The sequence below is a fragment of the Octopus sinensis genome, linkage group LG1 (assembly GCF_006345805.1).
Source record: "Octopus sinensis linkage group LG1, ASM634580v1, whole genome shotgun sequence".
NCBI classification, from domain to species: domain Eukaryota; kingdom Metazoa; phylum Mollusca; class Cephalopoda; order Octopoda; family Octopodidae; genus Octopus; species Octopus sinensis.
This window is the reverse complement of record NC_042997.1, coordinates 93,788,863-93,812,746: the sequence shown is the minus strand read 5'-3', so window position 1 is coordinate 93,812,746 and position 23,884 is coordinate 93,788,863. Positions and strand designations below refer to the sequence as shown.

The 23,884-nt window shown below is 35.2% G+C and overlaps 1 protein-coding gene across 2 annotated transcripts in view; it reads left to right on the top strand.

The window, feature by feature from the left end:
* The window catches only part of LOC115219351 (serine/threonine-protein kinase DDB_G0283821), a 29,474-nt gene extending 6,488 nt beyond the window's left edge, over positions 1–22,986 (top strand). Inside the window, exons 4-14 of one of the 2 annotated variants that reach the window (XM_036503099.1) lie at positions 1,289–1,377; positions 3,671–3,727; positions 6,582–6,784; positions 9,147–9,257; positions 9,359–9,423; positions 10,312–10,373; positions 12,424–12,503; positions 13,208–13,251; positions 14,236–15,016; positions 17,480–17,523; positions 22,767–22,986. In XM_036503099.1, the coding sequence (XP_036358992.1) occupies positions 1,289–1,377; positions 3,671–3,727; positions 6,582–6,784; positions 9,147–9,257; positions 9,359–9,423; positions 10,312–10,373; positions 12,424–12,503; positions 13,208–13,251; positions 14,236–15,016; positions 17,480–17,523; positions 22,767–22,904 (1,674 nt within the window). In that variant the 3' untranslated portion in view covers positions 22,905–22,986. Of the gene's footprint in view, positions 1–1,288; positions 1,378–3,670; positions 3,728–6,581; positions 6,785–9,146; positions 9,258–9,358; positions 9,424–10,311; positions 10,374–12,414; positions 12,504–13,207; positions 13,252–14,235; positions 15,017–17,479; positions 17,524–22,766 lie in introns of both variants that reach the window. The other variant, XM_029789515.2, reaches the window with a different exon arrangement.
* Positions 22,987–23,884: the final 898 nt, after the last annotated feature.

Genomic DNA, 23,884 nt, shown 5'->3' with positions numbered 1-23,884 from the left:
TGTTGAGAGATTATATAAGTAATTATATAAGTATTGAGTAAGAAGACTGATGTAGTTACAAGATATCTGAGTGTACTCTCAAGATATAAAAGGTGAGTGTGAGAGATAACACAAAGAAAGGATTGGGAAGTTCACCGGAGTGTGAGAGGAAAGTGACTGATGGTTATAGATAGGATGTTGAATGTAATGGAAGGAACAAGGTTGGAGCTGTGGTTGAAGGTAAATATTAGTATGAGTGGTGGGGAGAAATAAGAGTGGCTAAGGAAGGAAGAAGTGATAAGTGGCAGTGCAGGAGATGAGGCCATCGACAGCAGATGTGAGAGAGTTTTGAGAATGATAGCAGATCATGATCCATATTGCTTATTTTAGACCCAGTTTGGTTCTGATTCAGCAGATATTCTTGGATCATGATCTGCTATCATTCTCAACACTCTCTCACATCTGCTATGTAATACTTAAGCAGTTATTTTCTTCTGGTGTACTCTGTCATTCAATGATTGTGTAGCGTATTTAGTGGCCAATATAAGACTTGATAATACTTCAAATATCGAAAGGGTGGTCAAAACAGTAGAGAATGGAGCTAAATACTTTTCTGTGTTTAGTTTTATATCTTGTTCTGAATGGAAATCCCACTAAAATCTGTTTGACTTTCTATCTTTTGATGCTGTGTGTACTAATAATGCTCTGGGGCCTATACAATTTACAATATTCATTCATCTAAAAAATATTGGGCTTGTGCAAAATAAAGAAAATATCAGTCCCAACACCACCATTTGATAACTGGTGTTGGTGTGGTTGCATCCCTGTAACTTAGCAGTTCAGCCAAAGAGACCATTAGAATAAGTATCAGGCTTTAAAAGACAAGTACTGGAGTCAATTCATTCAACTAAAATATCAAGGTGGTGCCCCAGCATGGCCACAGTCTAATGACTGAAACAAGTAAAAGAATTAAGTCTCTACCAGTCTAAAGCATTTTGTTTGTTGTAAACATCCATGCTTGTTTTTAGGCTTTTAGCCAGCCCTTGTTTAATACGATCTGAATAACAAAAAGCTTTCCTGTCGTAAGTGCCAAGTTACTGTGGTGGCTGAATAAAAAAAACTGGGACTATATATCATATATGATGCATGGACTCTAGGGAAATATGTCCTGTGTATCACTTGACTGGCAAAGGATTAAATCTAAAAGGAATTACTATGTGTCAGCAATATAGTTTGAATTATATGACAACTTGTAAAGTTTTGCTGTAGCAGTTGGCACTGTTAATTCTTTCCTTTTTTTCTTTATTAGGAGAAATCAGATTATATAATCACAATAAAAGTTTTTGATGTTTGGAACAATGAAGAAGGATACTGGCCTAAATACCGGCTGACGCCATGGTAAATCAATAACTTCCTTTCAATATTTTCAAAAACAAAATATTGTGTATAAGAATTTAACTAATATCTACTGCTCTGCAGTTATCAGCCATTTATTTCTACTTGTTGAATTCAGTGCAGAGACCATTGAAAAGCTAACTGAAGATAATCTGTTGAGGGTGGTGAGGGAATATTAGTCAATGATTGATAACATTTTAATTACTTTAGGAAATATGGGAGGCAACTCAGAACATGTTTCATTCTTATTAAAGTTTCATTGGCAAAGCATGGATGTTGTTGTCCTTTCTGAAGTAATGTGAATGTGAAAACTTGTATGCTGATTGGTTTAGAGAATAAATAATAGAGATGTGATCCCCATGAAAAAACAGTGTTTAAGTTAGTGGTAACATATTTTAATGTACTCTTAAAAAGGTAACTAAAAATAAAATAATTGTGCAATAAGGAGGAAAAACTTTAGTCAATAATTGATATACTCTTGAAAATTCATTGTAATATTTTGATGGAGTAGACATTTCAATTATTAGTTTACATTCACCTTTGACATTTCAACTTTGTTAAAAGCTATATGTAAGGTCACAATAGTAATGGCAAAATGTATTACAAATTAATCAGTTGCACTTGTAAGGAAATTGCCAATGAATACTGATTGAGCCTTACTTAACATATACACTCTACTAGATATATTCAACATACAGGACATGTTTCTCATAAGGGTAGAAGATTCGATTGTCATAGCAAGGAGACAAACCAGGAATCCTACAATATATGAGGAAGATCTTACATAGAATCATGTTGAAACTCCCTAACATGTGCTATATCCCTGGTTTAGAATTAAAAATGAAGATACAGTCAACATCAGTGTGCAGGTGGTAGAGCTACAACATAAGAAGCATATTCTAATAACTAACTAAAAAGTAAAGGTATAAATCATTATACATCTATACTATAATAAAGAAAGCTGCTTATTTATTTGTTTGGAGTATGTAACTTTTACTGAAAGAATGCAGTTAATAAAGTCTGCATTTTCTAGAAAATTCTAATTTTAATATTTTTATCAAAGTGTAGTTTTAGCTTCCTTTTATTATTAAAAATTTCAAATTACAGAAAACTAATTTTAATTCACTGCAAGGTAGCATTTTTTAACACTGTGATTGCATTCCATCTTTGTCTTCTCTCTCTCTCTCTCGCTCTCCTTTTTTCTCTCTTTTTCTCTCTCACCAGCACTGATATCATTTCTGCTGTGGCAATGCACCAGATATCTCAATCTTTAGTCATCTCCTTCATAAGGCTCAGTGTCTTGAGCTCAACCTTCAATAGTTCATCCCATGTTTTCCTGGGTCTCTCTCTTCCATCCACTTTTAGTGATCAGTACTTCTGAAAAATTACACAAACTTGCTGAAAAGGCCACCTTTTGGAATTTAAATCTATTTTTTACTTGTTTTAGTTATTAGACTACGGTCATGCTAGGGCACCACCTTAAAGAATTTTGACCTCGGTACTTTTTTTTTTCTCTTTTTAAGACTGGTACTTATTCTATCAGTCTCTTTTGCGAAACCGCTAAGTTACAGGAACATAATCACACCAACACCAGTTGTCAAGTAGTGGTGGAGCACAAACAGATACAAAGACACACACACATAGATATATGTATATAACAAGCTTCTTTCAGTTTCCCTTTCTCAAATCCACAAGCAATTCTTTGGTCAGCCCAAAGTGCCCAAGGTGCCACGCTGTGAGGCTGAACCCAAAACTATGTGGTTGAGAAACAAACTTCTTACTACACAATCTATATGAGTATTTTTTAATAAAATGAAATTTTCCAGAGATGCCACCATAATTTGAAAAGGAACTATCAGTGGTAGATTTGTTGGTATGGCTGTTTCGTGTGCTGTAGACCTTTGATTATACCCTTTTGATTCCTGATTCCGGCTATTTCCAGCATTCTAAATAACCATGCAGAGACTACTTTTTGAGTTTGTTTAAAAGACATTAAGACTGCAATAAAATAATGAAAGAAATATTTAGTGAGCAAATAAAAGATACAAAGGAAAATTAGACATAACATATCAGAAGAGTTATACCGATTAGAAATCAAAAGTGTAAATATTTATGATTTAGTGACAAGCAAAAAACTGCATTGAAGGTGGTTTTTCTGCTGGTGTTTTTAATAATGTGTAGATTGGCAAACAAACAAAACAGAACTATTCTGAAATATTGGAAAATGTGTAAATTACTTCATAAATATTGAAATCTTTAAAATTGTTCATTTTGTCATTGATCTGGTCAATTCCAGTAAATTCGACCTCAGAATTGCGAAAAAGATTTCAGAATTATGGGAAGAAGCAGAAAGGTATGTTAATACATTTGACATTTTTAAATTTTTTTTTGCAACTGAGTTGCTTAGATTAATAGGAAGAACAGCCTTCTATGTATCATACTTAATGTATATGCTGTAGATAGGCCTGTTATTGCAGTAGTTGTCCTGAGATAGCACCTCTTCTGGGCTTGCTGTGTTAAAAAGACAAATATCAGAGAGAGGCAAAAATTCATCCCAGCTGCAGCCAGCAAGAGTGGCAGATGCATTTTTAATTAGCTACCCAGCTGATTAAAAATATTGCCTCTGTTGCACATACTGGATTTTTAATCAGCTGGGTGGCAATTTGCAACATCATTTACATAAGTCAAATGGAAAAGTGGATTTTAAAAGGGTGACAGTGATAAAACACACACCATATTTTTTTTAATGCTGGTATGGGTTGGCCAAACTTAGGGCAGTATTCTATGGTCAGGTATCCTTCTTATTGGTAATCCTTACCTGTTTTTTTAAGTAAAGGTATTTTGCTTCCACTGGTCTTCCCAAAGCAAAAGAAGCAAAGATACAGACATATTGTTTATAAAAGAAAAAGAGTAACACGATTAGATAGAGCGATAAACAGGCTTTAAAATGATATATAAAGCCAAAGTAATTTTATGAAAATTAGTTTGAAAATACATCATTTAAAACCAAAATTTAAAATTCCACAAGAACTTTCTTAACAACCTAATCTGAATTTAAAGGTTAAAAACTGCAAGAACTTTCTTGACAACCTAATAAGATGAGTATATATGCCCCTCTGGTATTATTGTCTTTTTAAAACAGCAAGTCTATAGGTAATGTTATCTCAAGACAAATACTACAGTAACTAACCTATCAACAGTGTGTATACATTACGTATGATACATAGACAGCTATGTACATGTGTGTGTATAGGTGCTGTTGTAATATCCAATTTTATCTTCTATCCTAAATAATAATGATAAGAGCTTTTCCTACTGTTTTTATAATATGTGTTGAAAAACCAGCAGTTATATTTGGAAATTTTTTTTTTTTCAAATTGTTGTTATAATTACTTTAAACTGTTTTGTAATTTCTAAAGAACTCTTGAACTCTTTCCAATCTCAAAAATATTAAACAAAATTTTTTTTAAATGATTCCAACTTGGGGGTTAGTTTAGAGTGTGGTGTGTCTCACTATCAACTAAATGAGGTGAAGGCTAAATGAAACAAAAATGACAAGCAAAGTAGTGGTTAACTACAAAAAAGGGGTAGGGGATTTTGCCTTGAAGCCCAAATGTGCTAAATTGTTACTGCAAGCTGAGTATCATGCAAACCAAGGGGAAACTGTACATGTGTGTGTGCTTCCACATTTTCCTGGTGACACTGCATGGTTAATGGTGATATATTTACTTTTATAAACAATATGTCTGTATCTTTGCTTCTTTTGCTTTGGGAAGACCAGTGGAAGCAAAATACCTTACTTAAAAAAACAGGTAAGGATTACCAATAAGAAGGATACCTGACCATAGAATACTGCCCTAAGTTTGGCCAACCCATACCAGCATTAAAAAAAATATGGTGTGTGTTTTATCACTGTCACCCTTTTAAAATCCACTTTTCCATTTGACTTATGTAAATGAGGTAGATTTAGTACTGCTGTTGCCAATACTTACTTTATTCCAAGCAAAGTAACATTTCCCCATGACCTGACATGTTCTTATGTCATGAAAGGTTGGAAACAAACAACGCCAGTCAACAGAGCAGCCTGCTTGTGAAATTAATGTGCACATAGCTGAGCCCTCAACAAACACATGTACCCTTAATGTATTTCTCAGGGAGATTCAGCATAACAGAGAATGTGACAAGGCTGGTCCTTTGAAACATGCGTACATGTCATTTTTGCCAGCTGAGTGGACTGGAGCAACATGAAATAAAGTGTCTTGCTCAACGATGCAATGAATCAAGTGGAAATTGAACTCATGACCTTACAATCACGAGTCGAATAACCTAACCACTAAACCACACGCATACACACACACACATTCTCTCTCTATTATGTTGTGGAAGGCTATAAACATCAGTAAGAAAACCCAAATATCAGTGCTTTAAAAACAGTTTCTTGTTTTGTTCTTAATCAAGTACCATACACTTGCTCATCACACTTACGGTCAACTCTTAACTGGCCTTTGACTGTGAACTCTTGACTGGCCCTTTGTTGAAATCATAAACCTGTTCACAAACTGCAATATAATGTATAAATTTTTAAGTAAACAGAGCAGAGATATTTTTCAAGAAAAACGAATAATGAAAATGCCACTGTTTTGATGCCAGGATTTTTTTTAAGCTTCATCATCATCATCATCATCATCATTTAACGTCCGCTTTCCATGCTAGCATGGGTTGGACGGTAGCTGCAAATTCAGAGATTCACATAACATTACTAAACAGTTATGTTTGATACTACTTCTACTTGGTTGTTCTATGCAGAGCAAATGTTACTACATTTTAACCCCAGGAAAACGATTTCCTGCTTTGTTTATATATTGTGAGTAAGGATGGATAGCTGCCATCTCTAACAGGCAAATGTCCAGTACTGAGAAACTACCCAGTCTATTGGTTTTGCTGTTGGAGTGGGAGTGGTTCACTCCCTTACTTGCAATAAAACAGACATAGGTTGTGTGTCATTAACCAGCAAGAAAAGATGTTTTCCTGGCGTTAAGATGTAGTAACATTTGTTCTGCAAAGAACAGTCACGTAAAAGTGGTATCAAACATTACCATTTTGCATTTTCCTTTCTAGAAATAATTACAAGCTCCAAAAAATATATACTATGTACTGTATAAATGCAAGTGCTCTATGCTTTGATAGTAATTTATTTCTAATATCAGTGCCATGCTTTTTCGTGCGAATTCTGAGAATATTGAGGAAGAAACTGACAATGAGGAGGAAGAAATTGAGAATGAGGAAGAAGAAATTGACAGTGAGGAGGAAGAATCTGAGGGGAACTTGACTTTGTTGCTGAAAGCAATGGGAGAAGAGTGTTTGTCATCGACAGAAGATCCAGTAGAAGCAGACACGTTACTCAATTGCGGTAAGTTAGTCTACTTGAAACATTTGTGTAGCATAACAGTGGGGATTGGGCATTGATTGTGAGGTTTAAGCACATAGCCTAGTGGTTTAGTGTGTTACACTCACAAGATCATGATTTCAATTCCTGGACTAGGCAGTTTGTTGTGTTTTTGCATGAAACACCTCATTTCATGTTGCTCCAGTCCACTCAGTTGTAAATTATTGACCCTACTATGGACTGGTGTCCTGCTGAGGGGTATGTTGTAATCTCAGTGACTTTTACCCCCATGGAAACCAGATAACTATCCCTATGAGTCTTAGAATTCATCATCATCATCATCGTTTAACGTCTGTTTTCCATGCTAGCATGGGTTGGACGGTTCAACTGGGGTCTGGGAAGCCAGAAGGCTGTGCCAGGCCCAGTCTGATCTGGCAGTGTTTCTACAGCTGGATGCCCTTACTAACGCCCCAAAAAAATCATGTTAACAGCAGTGCAAGTTATTACTCTGCTTAAGTGCTTATATTTTATGGATGTATTGTTAACTATAAAAATGGCATCCAACTGTAAAGTTATTTTGAAATGTGAAATAATGATAACTACCACTCTAATATATTTGTGTAATTCTCTCGTGATAATACACATGTATTTGCTCTAGCTTCTTCCATTTTGAGATCAAATCCCATGGAGACTGACTTTGCCTTTATCCTTCCAGCATCATTATAAGGTTGTTTGTAATGACCACTGGTTTCACACCTATAAAGTGCTTAGCTCTCTAGGTGACTTGTCAGGCTTGTACCTCCTGCCATTTGTGTCTGACAAGTTACCTATACAGCTAAGTGCTATATAGGTTTGAAACCAATGGTCACTCTCTGACTAGCCGTAACAAACAACCTTCTAAACATTACTGCTTTAATGTTTTAGAGTGTGCTTCTTTTACAGATATATGAACTACTGACTGATATATATATATATATACACACACACACTCCCATATTTTGGCAGAATCATTAGAGCATTGGACTGCATGCTTTGTAGTATTTCTTTCAGCTCTGTATGTCCTGGGTTCAAATCCTACCATACCTTTAGCTTCTAGCTACTCTCTTGTAAAACCACCGCCTGGTGCTTAGGGGCATTTTGGCATACTCTATTCATTTGCAGAAATCTTGTTTGACAAGGAAACTATCACTTTACTTATTTTTATTTGCCAATTAGCAAAATTTTAAAATATTGGAATAAGATATATTCATTATAAATGCTACAAAAAAAGGAGATGTTTATTTTTATCTATTCCAGAAATTTTTTATTTTATTTGTAATTAGTTTACCTCAACATGATTATATTTGTATGAGCTAATGATGGATCATAACTTCCTTATAAAATAACTTTTAGATCCTTTCATTGTCCCCTATTATCTGAAAATTACTTATCCCATGACATTTCTAAAATGTTTAATAATTGTTTCTGCCTTGCTTAAAATCTATGTAATAATAATACTTGGTACTATTTCTATTTCTATACTAAGTAGTGTTGTGGTTAAGAATCTCACTTTACAACAATGCAATTTAGGGCTCAGTCCCACTGCACAGCACCTTGGATAAGTGTCTTCTACTATAGCCTCAGGCTGAGCAATGCCTTATGAGTGAATTTGATAGACAGAAATTATGGTAGCCCATCATGTAACTACATTTGTGTGCATGTTTGTGTTTGTGCCCTCCTCTTACTATTCGACAACTTGTGTTGGCTATGGTATTGGACTGACAATCATTAGGCCATGAGTTTGATTCCTGGACTGGGCAGCATGCTCTGTGTGAAAATGCACATGATTTCATATTTTCCAAGTCTACTGTGCTGAAAAATTCCTCCTACCAGCTTTTTCATCCTAAGTGTTCTACAAAGACAAGGGAGATAGAGCCAAGACAGTGTCTATATGTTTTAGTCATCTAAAACAATTAGCAAAATACATGGTACAAGCTACTGGGCTATTCTCATATGCAAGTGATAATTATGAAAGTGATTATAGCATATATTATACAATGCAGATGTTATTAATATATATATATGTATTTATATATATATATATATATATATATATATATATATATATATATACATATATATATATTAGTGTGGGGGGCAATATTAATACCAAGAGGTAAATGTGGCTGTTCTGTTAGAACAAACTATACTGCAGCAGATACCATAAGAGAAAACTCAAATATTAGCTTTTGGTGCAAAATGCACTCTTGTTATATTGCTAGTTTATATCACAATTCTTGTGTTCACATAAAAAGACTATCCTACAATAATCAAAGCTTAGAAATGTAACATCGCAATAAATATGAAAATAGTTTCATTGCATTCTGTTTCTGAAATTTTGTTACAGATTTACTCAAGAATGTTTCCTTTGAAATCTTACAAAATACAATAACAACATTATGTAGTGAAGATTTTGTGATCAAGCCTGAAGAAAACAAGATATTAGAAGAAATTCCTGGTTGGTATAGTTTCTCTCATTATTTGAATTTTGAGAATATATATATAGAGATATATATTTAATTCATTCTAATGCTTTCTTCCATTATTCATTTTTTAAAGAATGGCACCAAAATTCAGTTCTGTCTGCAAGTTCAGTATCCCAAATCATTAGCTCCCATTCAAAAGTAAGTGGAATGTTGTGAAATGTTAATTTGTTACTTTTATACTTTCGTGTAATTCCTGTAAACACTCAGAATGAATTTTTTGTTTTCTTTTTTGCCATATGCATCCAACATTGCAGTGAAGATAACTTTGAGAAACTATCCTAAATATTTTTATGGATTATTTTGTAGAAAGTGTGTGGTTTACTAGTTAAGGTATTGACCTTACATAGGTTTGATTCCTGGACCAAGCAGTACAAGTTACATCATTTCACATTGCTCCAATCTACTCAGCTAAAAAAGAGTACCAGCAAACTGTGGTGCAGCTTTTTCTACAGCTATTGCACTCTCAGTGTTCTGGGCCGAGAGTCGTGGTCACAAAGGCACCTTAAACAATTTCTACATGCTATTAGGCTTGTACATATTGCAAGTGGCAGCTAATTTTCCCTTTTTATTGTCAGAGAAAGAATAATCCTGCTTTGTGACATTTTCTGCAATAGTTCCTTTGCAAGATAGCTGTTGCAGTGGGAAGTATTTTGTGTAAGAGTCGTCTACAGTTATGAAATGATTTCTGGAGTTAAAATAGTCACTATGAATGTAAGTGTCAGATACTTCGATATAGTAGTCTGTTGTCATCTATGGCTCATCTTGAATTCCTAGTTGGAGCCATCTTAATTGCATCATGAGCACATTGAAAAGAAATGGATACCACAAAATTGCATATTCTTAAATCCATGAATTTAATGAGTTATTCTTAAATTAAAGTCAAATATTTTATGCATGTATATATATATATATATATATATATATATATATATATATAAATCGGTCGAACCGTCCAACCCATGCTAGCATGGAGAACGGACGTTAAACGATGATGATGATGATGATAATATAATATATTTTTTACAGCATATCGATGACCATGACAACGAACTACAGCAAACCACTACAGTGAACAATAGAGAACCATGGTAATGTTTTCTTCAGTGTATATTTTAATAACATTTTATCTCAAATAACATACAATAAACATAGATTTGTTTCTACGTTAACCTTATATTCAGACAGACTTAACCCTTTCGATACCAACCCAGATGAAACTCCCTCTGGCTCTGTAGTACAAATGTCTTATTTTCAGAAGTTCTGAATTAAAATCTTCCACCATACCTTAGTCACAATTTATGTTCATAACACTAGCTTAATGGTAACTAAGTTATTTTACTAAATTCTTTGTTATATTTAAAATTGATTGAAAGAAACACAGAGCATCTCAAAATAAATATGATAATGAAAGAGTTAAATAAACCTTGTCATAGTAGAGCCAACAGAGGAATGAGCTGTAGATGTTACACATAAATGCTCTTTTGATTTTCATTGATCTATAGCAATGATTCATGGGCTATTAGTTCAGACTGAATTCAATTCAGTGGGTTAATGTGCTGGTACATTTTTCTTTTTCTTTCTACCAAATGAAGAAAATGGATGTTAAACTAATTCTAGTTTAACACTAACTGCAGGCATGGTGGCTATTGAGTTTCTTTAGCAGAGTCCACTTTGTTGCAAGAACTGAGACCAGCCCTTGAATTTAAAGATATGTTACTCTCATTAGTTTGAAGCCCCAAAAAAAGTAAATGTGTCGCTCTTTTCCTTCCCTGACTAAGCCATAAAATATATACTTTTTGTCTTTTTTACCAGAAATGTTCTGAATTAAATTTCTGTTGATGAATTACACCTAGTGACATTTATTAAATATTACTAGCCATTACTGATGTATTACTGTGGTTTTTCATTTCATTTGTTTATAAATGGGGGGGGTGAATTTGCTAAATCACACATGACAAGCTAATCTACATACCACTACAGTTTCTACATCACTCTGAAGTATGGTATCTCAAAATATGAGTTTGCATTCTGTCTGTATTCATCTGCAAAGCCCAACCATCTAAAAGTAATTTTTTTTTATCTTGCTCTATCTTGTATGTTTTCCAACTAATAATGTAACAGAATTCCTTTATTGGCATTTCAACTGCTGTTCTTAAAATGGGACTATATGTTTTATAAAAGGTTGTTATTGAAACCTCTAGTAATAGAAACCAGATTTCCTACAAATCACACTCCTTATCATCATCATCATCATCCCCATCATCATACATCTGTTTTCCATACTGGCATGGGGTGGATGGTTTGACCATAGCTGGTAAAGCCCCTGGTCACACCAGGTATCACTGTCTGTTGTGGCATGGTTTCTATGGCTGGATGCCCTTCTTAATGCCAACCACTTTACAGAGTGTACTGGGTGCTTTCTATGTGGCACCAACACCAGTATTAATTTTGTCTTAGTGGATGGGTCTTCTTGAATACAGAAAAGTACCAGATATCAAGGCTTGATTGAGGCTAACCTGGGGTTAAACAACAACATCAAGTTACAAATCTTTCTGTTTTTTAAATTCAGATATTTAGGATAAGTCAACTTTAACCATGGCATACTGTTCAAGATTTCAGCACAATAATTCTCTCTAATTAACTCAATATGATCATAAAATTGCAGTTACAAATTGAACAACATTCTACAAAATAAATTGCATAAACAGCAATGCAATTCAGTTTATCATTTCATACAATGGTGTGACACATAAAAGTCAAATGACGTCAAGTATTTTTATAATTACTCCAAGTTAGAAAATACTATGTAGGAAATCCCCATAGTGGTTAGCACTTTTTGACATCATTGTGCTTTTGACATGCCATTCTAAAGATGAGGTTCAGCCATTACATTAGCATGCCTACTTTTCATTCAAATAAAATATATTATGCTCTTGATTACAACATCTTTAGTAAAATATAAACTCCATTGTACTGAATATCCCTCTTAAATCTCATCAGTGTGATGGAGTGTATAACTGTAAATTATAAAATATTATAAACTATTTTACTAAAAGTATAATATATGTGGTTTAAATTTCTGTTCATCTTGTGATCATCTATTAATGTAAAGTCTTTTCTCCATCAAAGTGACAACAGTATTGTTCCACAACCAAATGCATCATCATCATCAGATGAAATAATTCCAGGAAATCCTTCAGTCATTTTAAATCAAAATGGTGAGTTCACTATTGTTGACATTTAAATATGCTTGTATCTATGCTCATAAATACAGGACAAAGCAAAATTATGAAAGCCAAGAATTAAACCAAAATTCAATTTAAGCATGCGAAAAGACATCAGAGAAACTTTATACTGATCCTATGCAGACTTACATTTTAAATCTCTCTTCTTGTAACAAATTAATCTTTTAAATTTATCCTCCTGTTTTCTCTTTCTATAGCTAGAAATGTAAGTAGTTGATCATTCTGTCCAATTATTGTTGTGTAACCCAAGTCCCCCAGATAAGCCAAGAAATAAAAAGGAAAAGACGGAATTGGATTAAACATGTATTGAGAAAGAAACCCTAAAGCATATTTTATCATAGAATTACTACTTTCTGTGATCCCAGCACTGACAGTGTTTGTGTCCCAGTAATGGAATATTAATACATTGTCCACTCAGTGTTTGTAATTTCTCATCTACAGTTGATAAGACATACTGAACAATATGAAGCAATGGAATAGTCAATAGTGACTTAAAGACGATGACTTAGTATTTAATGTCTTTCCTCATGTTATATTTCTTTACTGAAAAGTTGGTTGATATACTTTTCAGTTGCCAATGATAAATCCTGTGCATGTTTTATATTTAAGAACATTTCAGAAATTTCCTTTCTTGAAAGAAATGAAGATAACTGATTCTCATTGGGTTTTTATTCTAGAAACCAATCCTGAAGAGGAAGCCCAACAACAAACTATTTCACAGGTAAATGTTTTTTCCTTTTTGTTAATATGCATGGCAACATAGCAATGGTCAGTAAAAACATCATTGTGCATCCATCTGAAATGCATGCATCTATCAGTCTAGAAGTAGGTGCTTCAAACTGACTTGTTATGTTTACACCTATTTGTCTACAACAAGAAATTTTTCCTGTAGCAAAATACAGTGAATGGCTTTCTTACAGGTTTGAATATACCTCAAGCATATTTGAACTGGTTGCAAGTTTATATCTATACACATCATTGCTTAATGCTTCTATTCTGTATTTGTGGTACTTGGTTACATTCAGATTTTAAACCCCTCCTAAGTCAACTGTACCATTTCTCCTATTTGTTAGTATATGTCTTTGATTGTATATGTCTTAGTATATGACTTTGATTTGCTTTAGTCACAAGGGTACAGGTAACTTTCTCCATCATTTGTGCTGAGGGTATTGCAAAGGAAATTAGGTTTAGAATTAAAGATTTTCATATTGTTATCTCTCATTTTCCTATGTTGGTATGGGTTTGCTTATTTTTCCTTTCTGCACTATTTTCTCCAACTTTGTCATTTCTTATTTCTTTATTTAACTCTTTTGTTACCAACCCGGCTGAAACCGGCTCTGGGCCTGTAGTACAAATGTCTTGTTTTCATAAGTTCTGAATTAAAATCTTCCACCAAACCTTAGTCACAATTTATGTTCCTAACACTAACTTAATGATAACTAAGTTATTTTACTAAATTCTTTGTTATATTTAAAGTAATTGAAAGAAACACAAAGCATCTCAAAATAAATACTGTAACGAAAGGGTTAATCAGCTCGTTATTCCATCCAATCTACTTTTTTTAGTCTAATATAGACATGTAAAGATACATTTTTTTTAGTTTGTAAAGAATGAATATTAAGAAAGAACACTACTTTGGAAATGTTTTCATAATTTCCTGTTTTTTATCTCATTTTACTAGTTTTCTATTCAATTTTATTCCAAGGCTGATGAAACAATGGCTTCTAATTTGTGTCTACCTCATGAACATCAGTCAGAAAATAATTTGGTAGCTGAAGATGTCTTACTTCCATCCCAGAGCAATCCAAGAATAACATCACACTCAAGTGACAGTGATATTGAAGAAGAAACACGACTCCATAACCTTGCTCTTCCCTCAGATGAGGCAGCTGACCAGTGTGATATCCAACCAGCTAATCAGTATGAAAATGACCACAATGTAAATGAACCTCTATGTTCACAGGATACTGTTTTAACAGTCACCAGTACCGCTAATGACGAATATGGATTTAGCTCATCATTCGATCATTTTGAAAATGATCTAAAAAGAAATGTATTAAAAATCAGCGATTGTGATAGCAGCCAAGAATCAAATAGCAATAACAAAAGAAAATGTGTAGCACCATCTTTTCTTGTTACATCAACAGCTCATGAAAGTTGTCAACTGTCTCCACCGAATGAGCCGGCTTTATCTGAAATTAGTGTCTTCAACTATAATGCTGATTCCAACCTTCCTGTACCACAAGGCTATTCTAGTGATGACAATGATTCTAACTCTGTAAATTTGAATTCAAATGAAGTTGTTACTTCTACTGCAAAAGTGCTACACAAGCCTGAATTAAGAAACACACATCATTCGAACAATAATTCCAACAAAAGAACGTTTTCTACATATCAAATAGATTCTCTAGACAATCAATCACATGGAAATAGTTGCCAGTTTAATGATTTAACATATGCAAGTCCTTCAAAAAGAAAACACATTGGTAAGTGAATTGAATACGTTAATTACTTATGTGAGAAAAATAATCAATATTGTGTATGTAGAGAGAGAATAACTGAGTGGATAAGGGATTGAATAGTTTATGGTGTAAATTCTTATCAACAGCAGGTGTTGGTTTTATTTATAGATGCCTGTGCAAGCATAGAAAAGTAGACATTAAACGATGATGATATACATGCATGTGTGTGTGTGTGTATAAGAGGTGCTGAAAAGTTCCTGGCTTTAGATAAAAGAAAATACAGGGGGACCAGTTAATTGATTTTATTCAACATATTCCCCTCTCAGATTCACACACTTATTGCAACAGTTCTTCAGTGTTTCTAAGCCCTGTAAAAGAATTCAGATGGTTGGGACTCTAACCAGGCCTTTCTCGATGCCCTTAAAGCCAGGAACTTTTCAGCACCCCTTATATAATATATATATATATATATATAATGTGTGTGGAGGTGCAATGGCCCAGTGGTTAGGGCAGTGGACTCACAGTCGTAGGATCGCAGTTTCAATTCCCAGACCAGGCATTGTGAGTGTTTATTGAGCGAAAACACCTAAAGCTCCACAAGGCTCCGGCAGGGGGGGGGGGGGATGAACCCTGCTGTACTCTTTCACTACAACTTTCTCTCATTCTTTCTTCCTGTTTCTGTTGTACCTGCACTTCAAAGGGCCAGCCTTGTCACACTCTGTGTCACGCTGAATCTCCCCGAGAACTACGTTAAGGGTACAGACACGTGTCTGTGGAGTGCTCAGCCACTTGCACGTTAATAAATGAGTTGCAACATCACTGGTGCCAAGCTGTATCGGCCTTTGCCGTTCCTTTGGATAACATCAGTGGCGTGGAGAGGAGAGGCCGGTATGCATGTGCGACTGCTGGTCTTCCATAAATAACCTTGCCCAGACCTGTGCCTGAGAGGGTAACTTTCTAGGTGCAATCCCATGATCATTTATGATTGAAGGGGATCACAATGTGTGTGTGTGTGTGTGTGCGCACGTGCGTGTGTTGGCTCCAACATGACCCCATCGTGGTGCTCCAGCATAACCACAGCCGCATGGCTGAAATGAGTAAAAGAAAATATATATATATATATATGGTATTGGTAATGTTTACATTATAAGCTGCTTCTATTGCATAATCTGCATATTGCAGTGACTTTCATGATCACTTCTGGGGCAATTTCATTTTGCCTGACTCTGAGCTACATTGTGCTTTTTAACACAATACATCCTGAAAGGGATTTTCCCAGATGATAAATCACAGCTTCTGGCATTTAAATAACTGATGTATATCAAGTATGTGCAACATGTGCCTTGTCAGCCAGAAACACCCAGACCTTTAAGTCTAAACAAGAGTTGGTGGCTTTTCTTTATAATTTTAGCGAAGAAGCTGTTTATTGGTTTGTACCAATATCTTCCAACTAATAATAAATTATCACTTGTATGGAGAACAGTAAGATTCAAAGTGATGACTTGCATATTTATTTTTAATACATTATGGCAGATTCGAATGCAAATATGCTTATCAATCATAGTTGTGTATAATAGCTTCTCCTTTTATGATACATTGTCAATTTGCTCTTCTTCTATGCAAATCTTTTTTATATTCACCTCAAAAACGACTAATCTGAACAAGGAAGAAATCAGTATCAATACAACAGCAAGATAAAACCTAAATTATATTCAACAAAGATTTCTGATCCTTATAAGGCTAGAAAATATTATTACAACCAATTCAGTTCAAGTTACAGACTTGGTTGTTTTGTTTCTACTACACCAGCTAAAAGATGTGCATGCATGTGTGCTTGCAGGCATGTCTGTGAGGTTAAGAACTTTGCTTCTCAATTACAAGATTTCAGGTTCAATCCCACTATGTGGCACCTTGGGCTTATAGTCTTCCACTATAACTCCAGACTTTCCAAAGCCTTGTGAGTGGATCTAGGTGAAAACTGAAAGAAGCTGGTCATGTGTGTGTATGTCTTTGTCTTCATATCACGTGATAATTTTAATTCCAATATTCTGCAAAAACACATCTGGCCATGTAGAAATATTAACTTGCTTGGAAACAGGTGAGGGTTGGTGACTTGAAGAGCATCTAGCTGCAGAAAATTTGCCTCAACAAACCCATGCAAGCATGGATAAGTGGAATTCAAAGTGACAATAATGATATATATGTGCATAATATTACATAAGTGTGTATATGACTATGTATATGCGTGTGTGCATCCTTATCTTGACATTGGGAAAGTGTCACCATCATACTAGCAGTCTGACTTGGAAACATGTCCAGCCTTGGACAAATATTACCTTGCTTGGAAACAGTTGAGGGTTGGATAAAAGTAAACACATCCAGCTATAAAAAAAGTCTGAATTTTGTGATCCATGGGATCATGGAAAAGCAATGATGATTTGCAACTGGTTAACTTGCTAATATTAATACTCTTCTATATTCTTACAGAAGCACAATATATCACAGATGAAAGTAAATTAGATGCTCTACATGTAAGTATAAGTTATTCTGTGTTTTTTTTTTTTTTTGTTTGATGAAAGTCCATACAAGTTTAGCTGGGTTTTTTTTATATGAATTGAGGTGACACATAGAAAATATCCATGCCAGTGACATGTAGAGATCACAACACATAAAAGGCACTCGTGCCACTGACACATAATAAGCAGCTCATGCCAATGACAAGTGGCACCTGTGCCAGTGACACATAAAAGGCTCCTGTGCCAGTGACACGTAAATGGTATCTCTGCCAGTAACATGTAAATGGCACCTGTGCCAGTGATACGTAAGAGGCAGCCATGTTGGAAACACATAAAACACCCAGTACTCTCTGTGGAGTGGTTGGCATCCAGCCATAGAAACCAAGCCAAAACAGCTTACCAGTTCTAATCAAACCATCTATTCCATGCCAGCATGGAAAACAAGACAGTAAATGATGATGATGTTGATGAATCTAAGATCCAGAGTAGGTCAAGAATGTAGGAACAATATGAAATGTCCATCCATAATTTATTAGATCTAAACTAAAAAATTATTTTAGGTAACTCAAGGATTTTAATTTGTCTATATTTACTTTATTGAAAAATCTTTCTTTTACTGTATGAAGAGATGGTTAAATATATAAAAAAAAGTATTTGCATCTTTTGAACTTTTTTTTTTATTATTCTGCCTCCCTTTAGCGTTATTTCATCTGTCTTTACATTCTGAGTTCAGATTCTGCCAAAGTCAACTTTGCCTTACATCTTTTCAGGGTCGATAAATTAAGTACCAGTTGTATACTGGGGTCAATCTAATCGACTGAACCCCCTCCCCTAAATTTCAAGCCTTGTGCCTTGAGTAGAAATGGTTACTCTGCCTCCCTATTTCTCTGTCACACTCTAACCTTTCATCATCTGATACTGGATCACCTCCTCTAATGCCCCCTCCGTTATAGCAAGACACCTGTTTCTGCCTCTCTGTCTCTTTGTCACCCTCTAACCTTTCATCCTCTGACATGAGCTCCCCTCCTTAAATGCCTTTGCCCCTCTCATAATTCCTTGTTTTGCGCGTTACTTGGTGACTCTGCTAGTGCTGGTGCCACGTAAAAAGCATCTAGTCCCCACTGTAAAGTGATTGGCATTTGGAAAGGCATCCAGCTGTAAAAATCAGGCTAACTTCACCTGTGCTAGTGCCACATAAAAATCACTGTCCTATCTGCAGAGTTGTTGGTGTTAGGAAGGGTTCCAGCAATCAAAACCCTGCCAAAACAGACAGAGTAGCATAAGGTAGTTTTTCTACCTGGCCAGCTCCTGTGAACTGCCCTACCTATGCATGCATGGAAAACAGACATTAAATGATGATGATGACGACGATGACAACAACTTCATGCAAGTTTGCTTATCAATCACATTTTCAGGTTCAGTCTCAGAACAATGCAAAGCCTTATGAGTGGATTAGGTTAATGGAAAGTGAAGGAAACCCATCATGTATGTGTGTATGATTGCTTGTATGTATGTAACTTGTAATATATTCCACTCAGCCGAGGGACTTGGTGACCTCACTATTGATAGTGCCACCAAAAAAAAAGTACACTCAATGAGTGTGTGTGTATATATATATATCAGGTCATCCCATAAGTTCTGTCCGAATTTTGAATAAAGAAAACAAGTGGTCAAATGTTATATTTAATTGAAATTTAATCATCAATGTACTTTCCCTGATTATCTATGACTTCCTTCCAACTATTTACAAGCTTTTTAATCCCATCAATGTAAAACTCTTTTGGTTTCAAAGCGAAGAACTCTGAAATGTCAGTTTCAACCGCCTCCTGGCTTGTGAAAGTTATGTCCCTCAAATGATTCTGTAAACTACAAAACAAATGGTAGACTGAAGGAGCAAGGTCAGGAGAATAAGGTGGATGAGGAATTTTTCCCCAACCAAGCTCTTCGATATTCTGTGATGTGATCTTTGCAGTGTGGGATCATGCATTGTCCTGATGAAGCATCACTCCTTTTCGATTCACTAAAGCAGGTCTTTTTTCCTTCAAAGCTTGGTTCAAATGCTGTAATTGCTGACAGTAGACTTGAGCATTGATTGTTGCATTAGGTGGTAACAAAGTGAATTACTCCTTTGCAATCCTACCAGATAGAGAGAAGAACCTTTTCCCCCATGAAGTTCCCTTCTCATTTGTGGTTGAGCTTTTTCCCTTTTACCAAGTCACTGTTTTTGATAGAAGATCCATTTTTCGTCACCAAGTCACAAGTCTATCCAAAAAAGAGTGAAATGAGTTCGCGAAAATGGAGAGAAGAGCAGTTGTCAACTCGGGATTTGTGGTTGCTTTCTGACAATTCATGAGGCTCCCATTTTCAAAGTTAGAAACCTTTCCAAGTTGTTGAAGATGACGATGAAAAGTTGTATGGTTTGAACTAAGCTTTATTGCCAAGTCTTCAACTGATAATGCTGGATGTTCTTCAAATAATGCCTCAAAGATCTTATCATCAAACTCAACTGGACGTCCTGTTTGATCTTCATCTTTAAGGCTGAAATCTCCACTTCTGAATTTTGCAAACCATCTTCTGCAAGTTCTTTCATTCAAGCATTCTTTCCCATAAACTGAGTGTATGTTTCGAGTCACTTCGGCTGCAGAGTTTACTTTTTTGTACTCATAAAGCATTATGTACCTCAAATGCTCTTTGTTAGAAAGAGTTTTAATCAAAGAAATTTTAATTCTATTATTCTGTGATATAATATTTAATTTGTTTAAATGCAAGTATGCTGTGCGCGAGAAGACCCAGCAGGACAAGTGAGGCCATAACCCATGGCCCCTACCTGGGACGTAGTCAGTCCACCTGTGCATACCTTCCTTCTTGGGACACATAACTCTACTTGTGAAGACCTGTTGAGGCAAGTGAAAATCAAAAATCAAAGAATCAAATCAAAATCGATGAACATCAATGGAATTTGTAGTTTTGTGGTACCAGTGCCGGTGGGACATAAGAAACCATCCGAACATGGCCATAGCCAGTACCGCATCGACTGGCCTCCGTGCTGGTGGCACATAACAAACACCATCCGATCGTGGCCATGCCAGCCTCGCCTGGCCTCCGTGCCGGTGGCACGTAAAAAGCACCATCCGAGCATGGCCGTTCGCCAGCCTTGTCTGGCACCTGTGATGGTGGCACATAAAAAGCACCCACTACACTCACGGAGTGGTTGGCGTTAGGAAGGGCATCCACCTGTAGAAACACTGCCAGATCTGACTGGCCTGGTGCAGCCTTCGGGCTTCCCAGACCCCAGTTGAACCGTCCAACCCATGCTAGCATGGAAAGCGGACGTTAAACGATGATGATGATGTACACAAATGCATAAAAATAATTTTTAATTCCATTAGACATTCTAAAATACTATATTTCATTCAATTATAAAAAAGGTAAAATCGGACAGAACTTATGGGATGACCTGATATATATATATATTACTAAATTAAGCACATAAATGCGAAACAAGGTGAATAACATAGTACTTGAATTCCAGAGGTAGAGTAATATGCTTTATTATTATCAAAGCTGCAAAAACATCAAAAATATTGCAGTAAACTGCTACTCAGAGTTTCACGTTTCCATTTGTTGGAGAGTTTAGATTCCCAATCTAAAGTGTCCAACAAACAGGAACGTGAAACTTTGTGTAGCAAGTTATTGTGATATTTTTGTGATGTTTTTGCAGTTTTAATAATAATAAAGTATGTGTGTATATATGCAAACTATATAAAAAAAAAAGTAGAGTTTACTTATTCTCTCGAAAACTGAAGTTTCACTCCATTGATACTCAGTAAAATTCTTTACACTGTCTTCAAGGCAACTGATGAATAATACAAGTTCTCAATAGTTACATAACTCTTTCAGTTGTTGAGTGTGACTGCTTGACATTAACTAGCTGGCCCATTGTATATCTAGAATCACTTCATCCTTCAAGAGTGTAATTTGAAAGAAATTTACCTTTTTCTTGTGACACCTGTATAGTGCATTAGTGTAACTGATCTTAGCAGCTGTTGTTGAGGAGTGGTTTGGAAGCAGTATCCAGTTTCTAGTATACTTTAACAAATGTTCTTGTAAGGCATTATAATTTTGTCTACAAGCTGGACTATTAAGGGATTATCAACTCTTTCAAATCCCTCTGATTGCTAACCTGAGACCCTGTCAAGTTACGGTCTAAAACCAGCGATTAATTCAAAGATTTGGGAACTGGTTATGTTTAATAGTCAAGGATGAATTGTTAAAGCTAACGCTTCCACTGTTTCTCCCCACTGGCAAAGTCAGTTTCTCCAAAGTGAGTTCAAGTGCCCCCCACCCCAAATATGCTGCAATACATGTGAAATATTTTTTCTTTCATAAAATTGGTTATGTTGTATGTGCCTTCTTATAAATATATTTAATATAATTTTATCTTGGACTGTGTTTGAGAGATACTTTGGTTTTATACACTTGTCAAGTAAGCATACAAAACAGAATGCTGGTGTAGCATTTTGATGGTGGATTTGACTCGACTTCTATTGCTTCAAGCTGTCATACTGGTTATGTTGCCTATACTGTTATAGCTAACTTTGGTAGTTGCCAGAAATAGTCTAACATTTACCCTACTTATATAGAATGCTATATTATATTATCCATGATAAGGGAAGACCTACTGACACTTAACTCAGAACAATAACTCACTGGAATGCCATCTCTGCTCATACTTTTCCTGCAAGCATTAATTTAGTTTATTCAAGCCATAACCAATCATACCCATCTCAGAGGGTCCGCATAAAGGTTTGGAACTCCCTTTCTTCTGACTAGGCTAATTGTTAATAGTTCCAAGGTTAAATCCAAACTTTATTCAGAACCATCCTAAATAATCTAACTTTAATGGAATTAATTGTTAAGAGTAACACTCATACTAAATGATGGAATAAACTAGACGATTCTGACAAGCATTAGATAAAAAAGTATCAAAAATGACATTTATATATATATCTGCATCAAGTATTCATGTTAATGTTTGATTTATATGTTATTCATGCCAGAAGAGTTGGGAAAAAGTAATATACATATTTAACCCATGCTAGCATGGAAAACGGACGCTAAACGATGATGATGATGAAGGGGCAATTCGCAAATATTTCATTCATTGAAATATCACAATCATAATATCTTGAAATTGAAGTAATAATGAGATTTTACTTTATTAGGTTTGTAAATAATATTTTTATTCTCTTTTTCAGAAATTAAAATCTCTACTGAAAATACCTCTAATCACAGCAGATCAAAAAACAACCACTAATTGGTCACTACCTGAGAACATTTTGACAAAAATTAACACATATTGGTCTAACAACACATCACATCATTCAATTCAATGATCGAGATTTATTTTATATTTAATATAATTTGGTTATATTTTCATTAAGCCAATTAAGATAAATGAATTTATTGAACTTTAAAGATTTCTTTTGGAAAATTATACTTTAAAATGTAAACTTTCACAATCGAAGTTTTGTCTAAAATTATTTTATCCTGACAAAGTGTTTAACTCTTTTGATACCAACCCACCCTGGTTCTAATGATACAAGCTTCCTGTTTTAAAGTGATCTAAACATGTTCTTAAAGAACACCCACATTTAAGTGACAATAAGCATTACTTCTCCGTGTGAATACTTTCCCTATATCTTAATAGTGATTTTCTTAATGCACTATTTTGCTAGTTGCAGAACCAGTGACTATATAACACTGTCTTTTCTATATATTGCAAGCTGGGATAGACTATGCTATGTTAGGCAGATGAGTGCCCATCACCAAGGATGATCCAATAAGGTCAAAATCCTGTGATACGGTGGTCTCCAAGCTAGGATAGTAAGGAGTTCTCTCCCTGCTTGCAGTAGATACATGCTTTTCTATTCTAGGCACAAGGCCTGAAATTTTGGGGGATGGGGCCAGTCGATTAGATCGCTTACAGTTCACAACTGGTACTTAATTTATCGATCCCAAAAGGATGAAAAGCAAAGTCGACCTCAGCGGAATTTGAACTCAGAATGTAAAGACAGACGACATACCTATTTCTGTACTACCCACAAGGGGCTAAACACAGAGGGGACAAACAAGGACAGACAAATGGATTAAGTCGATTACACCGACCTCAGTGTGTAACTGGTACTTAATTTATCAACCCTGAAAGGATGAAAGGCAAAAGTCGACCTCGGCAGAATTTGAACTCAGAACGTAACAGCAGACGAAATACGGCTAAGCATTTCGTCCAGCGTGCTAACGTTTCTGCCAACTCGCCACTTGTAACATATAGATTGCAAAGTGCAGGAGGAAGCATCCTCTTGTGGTTAAAATATTA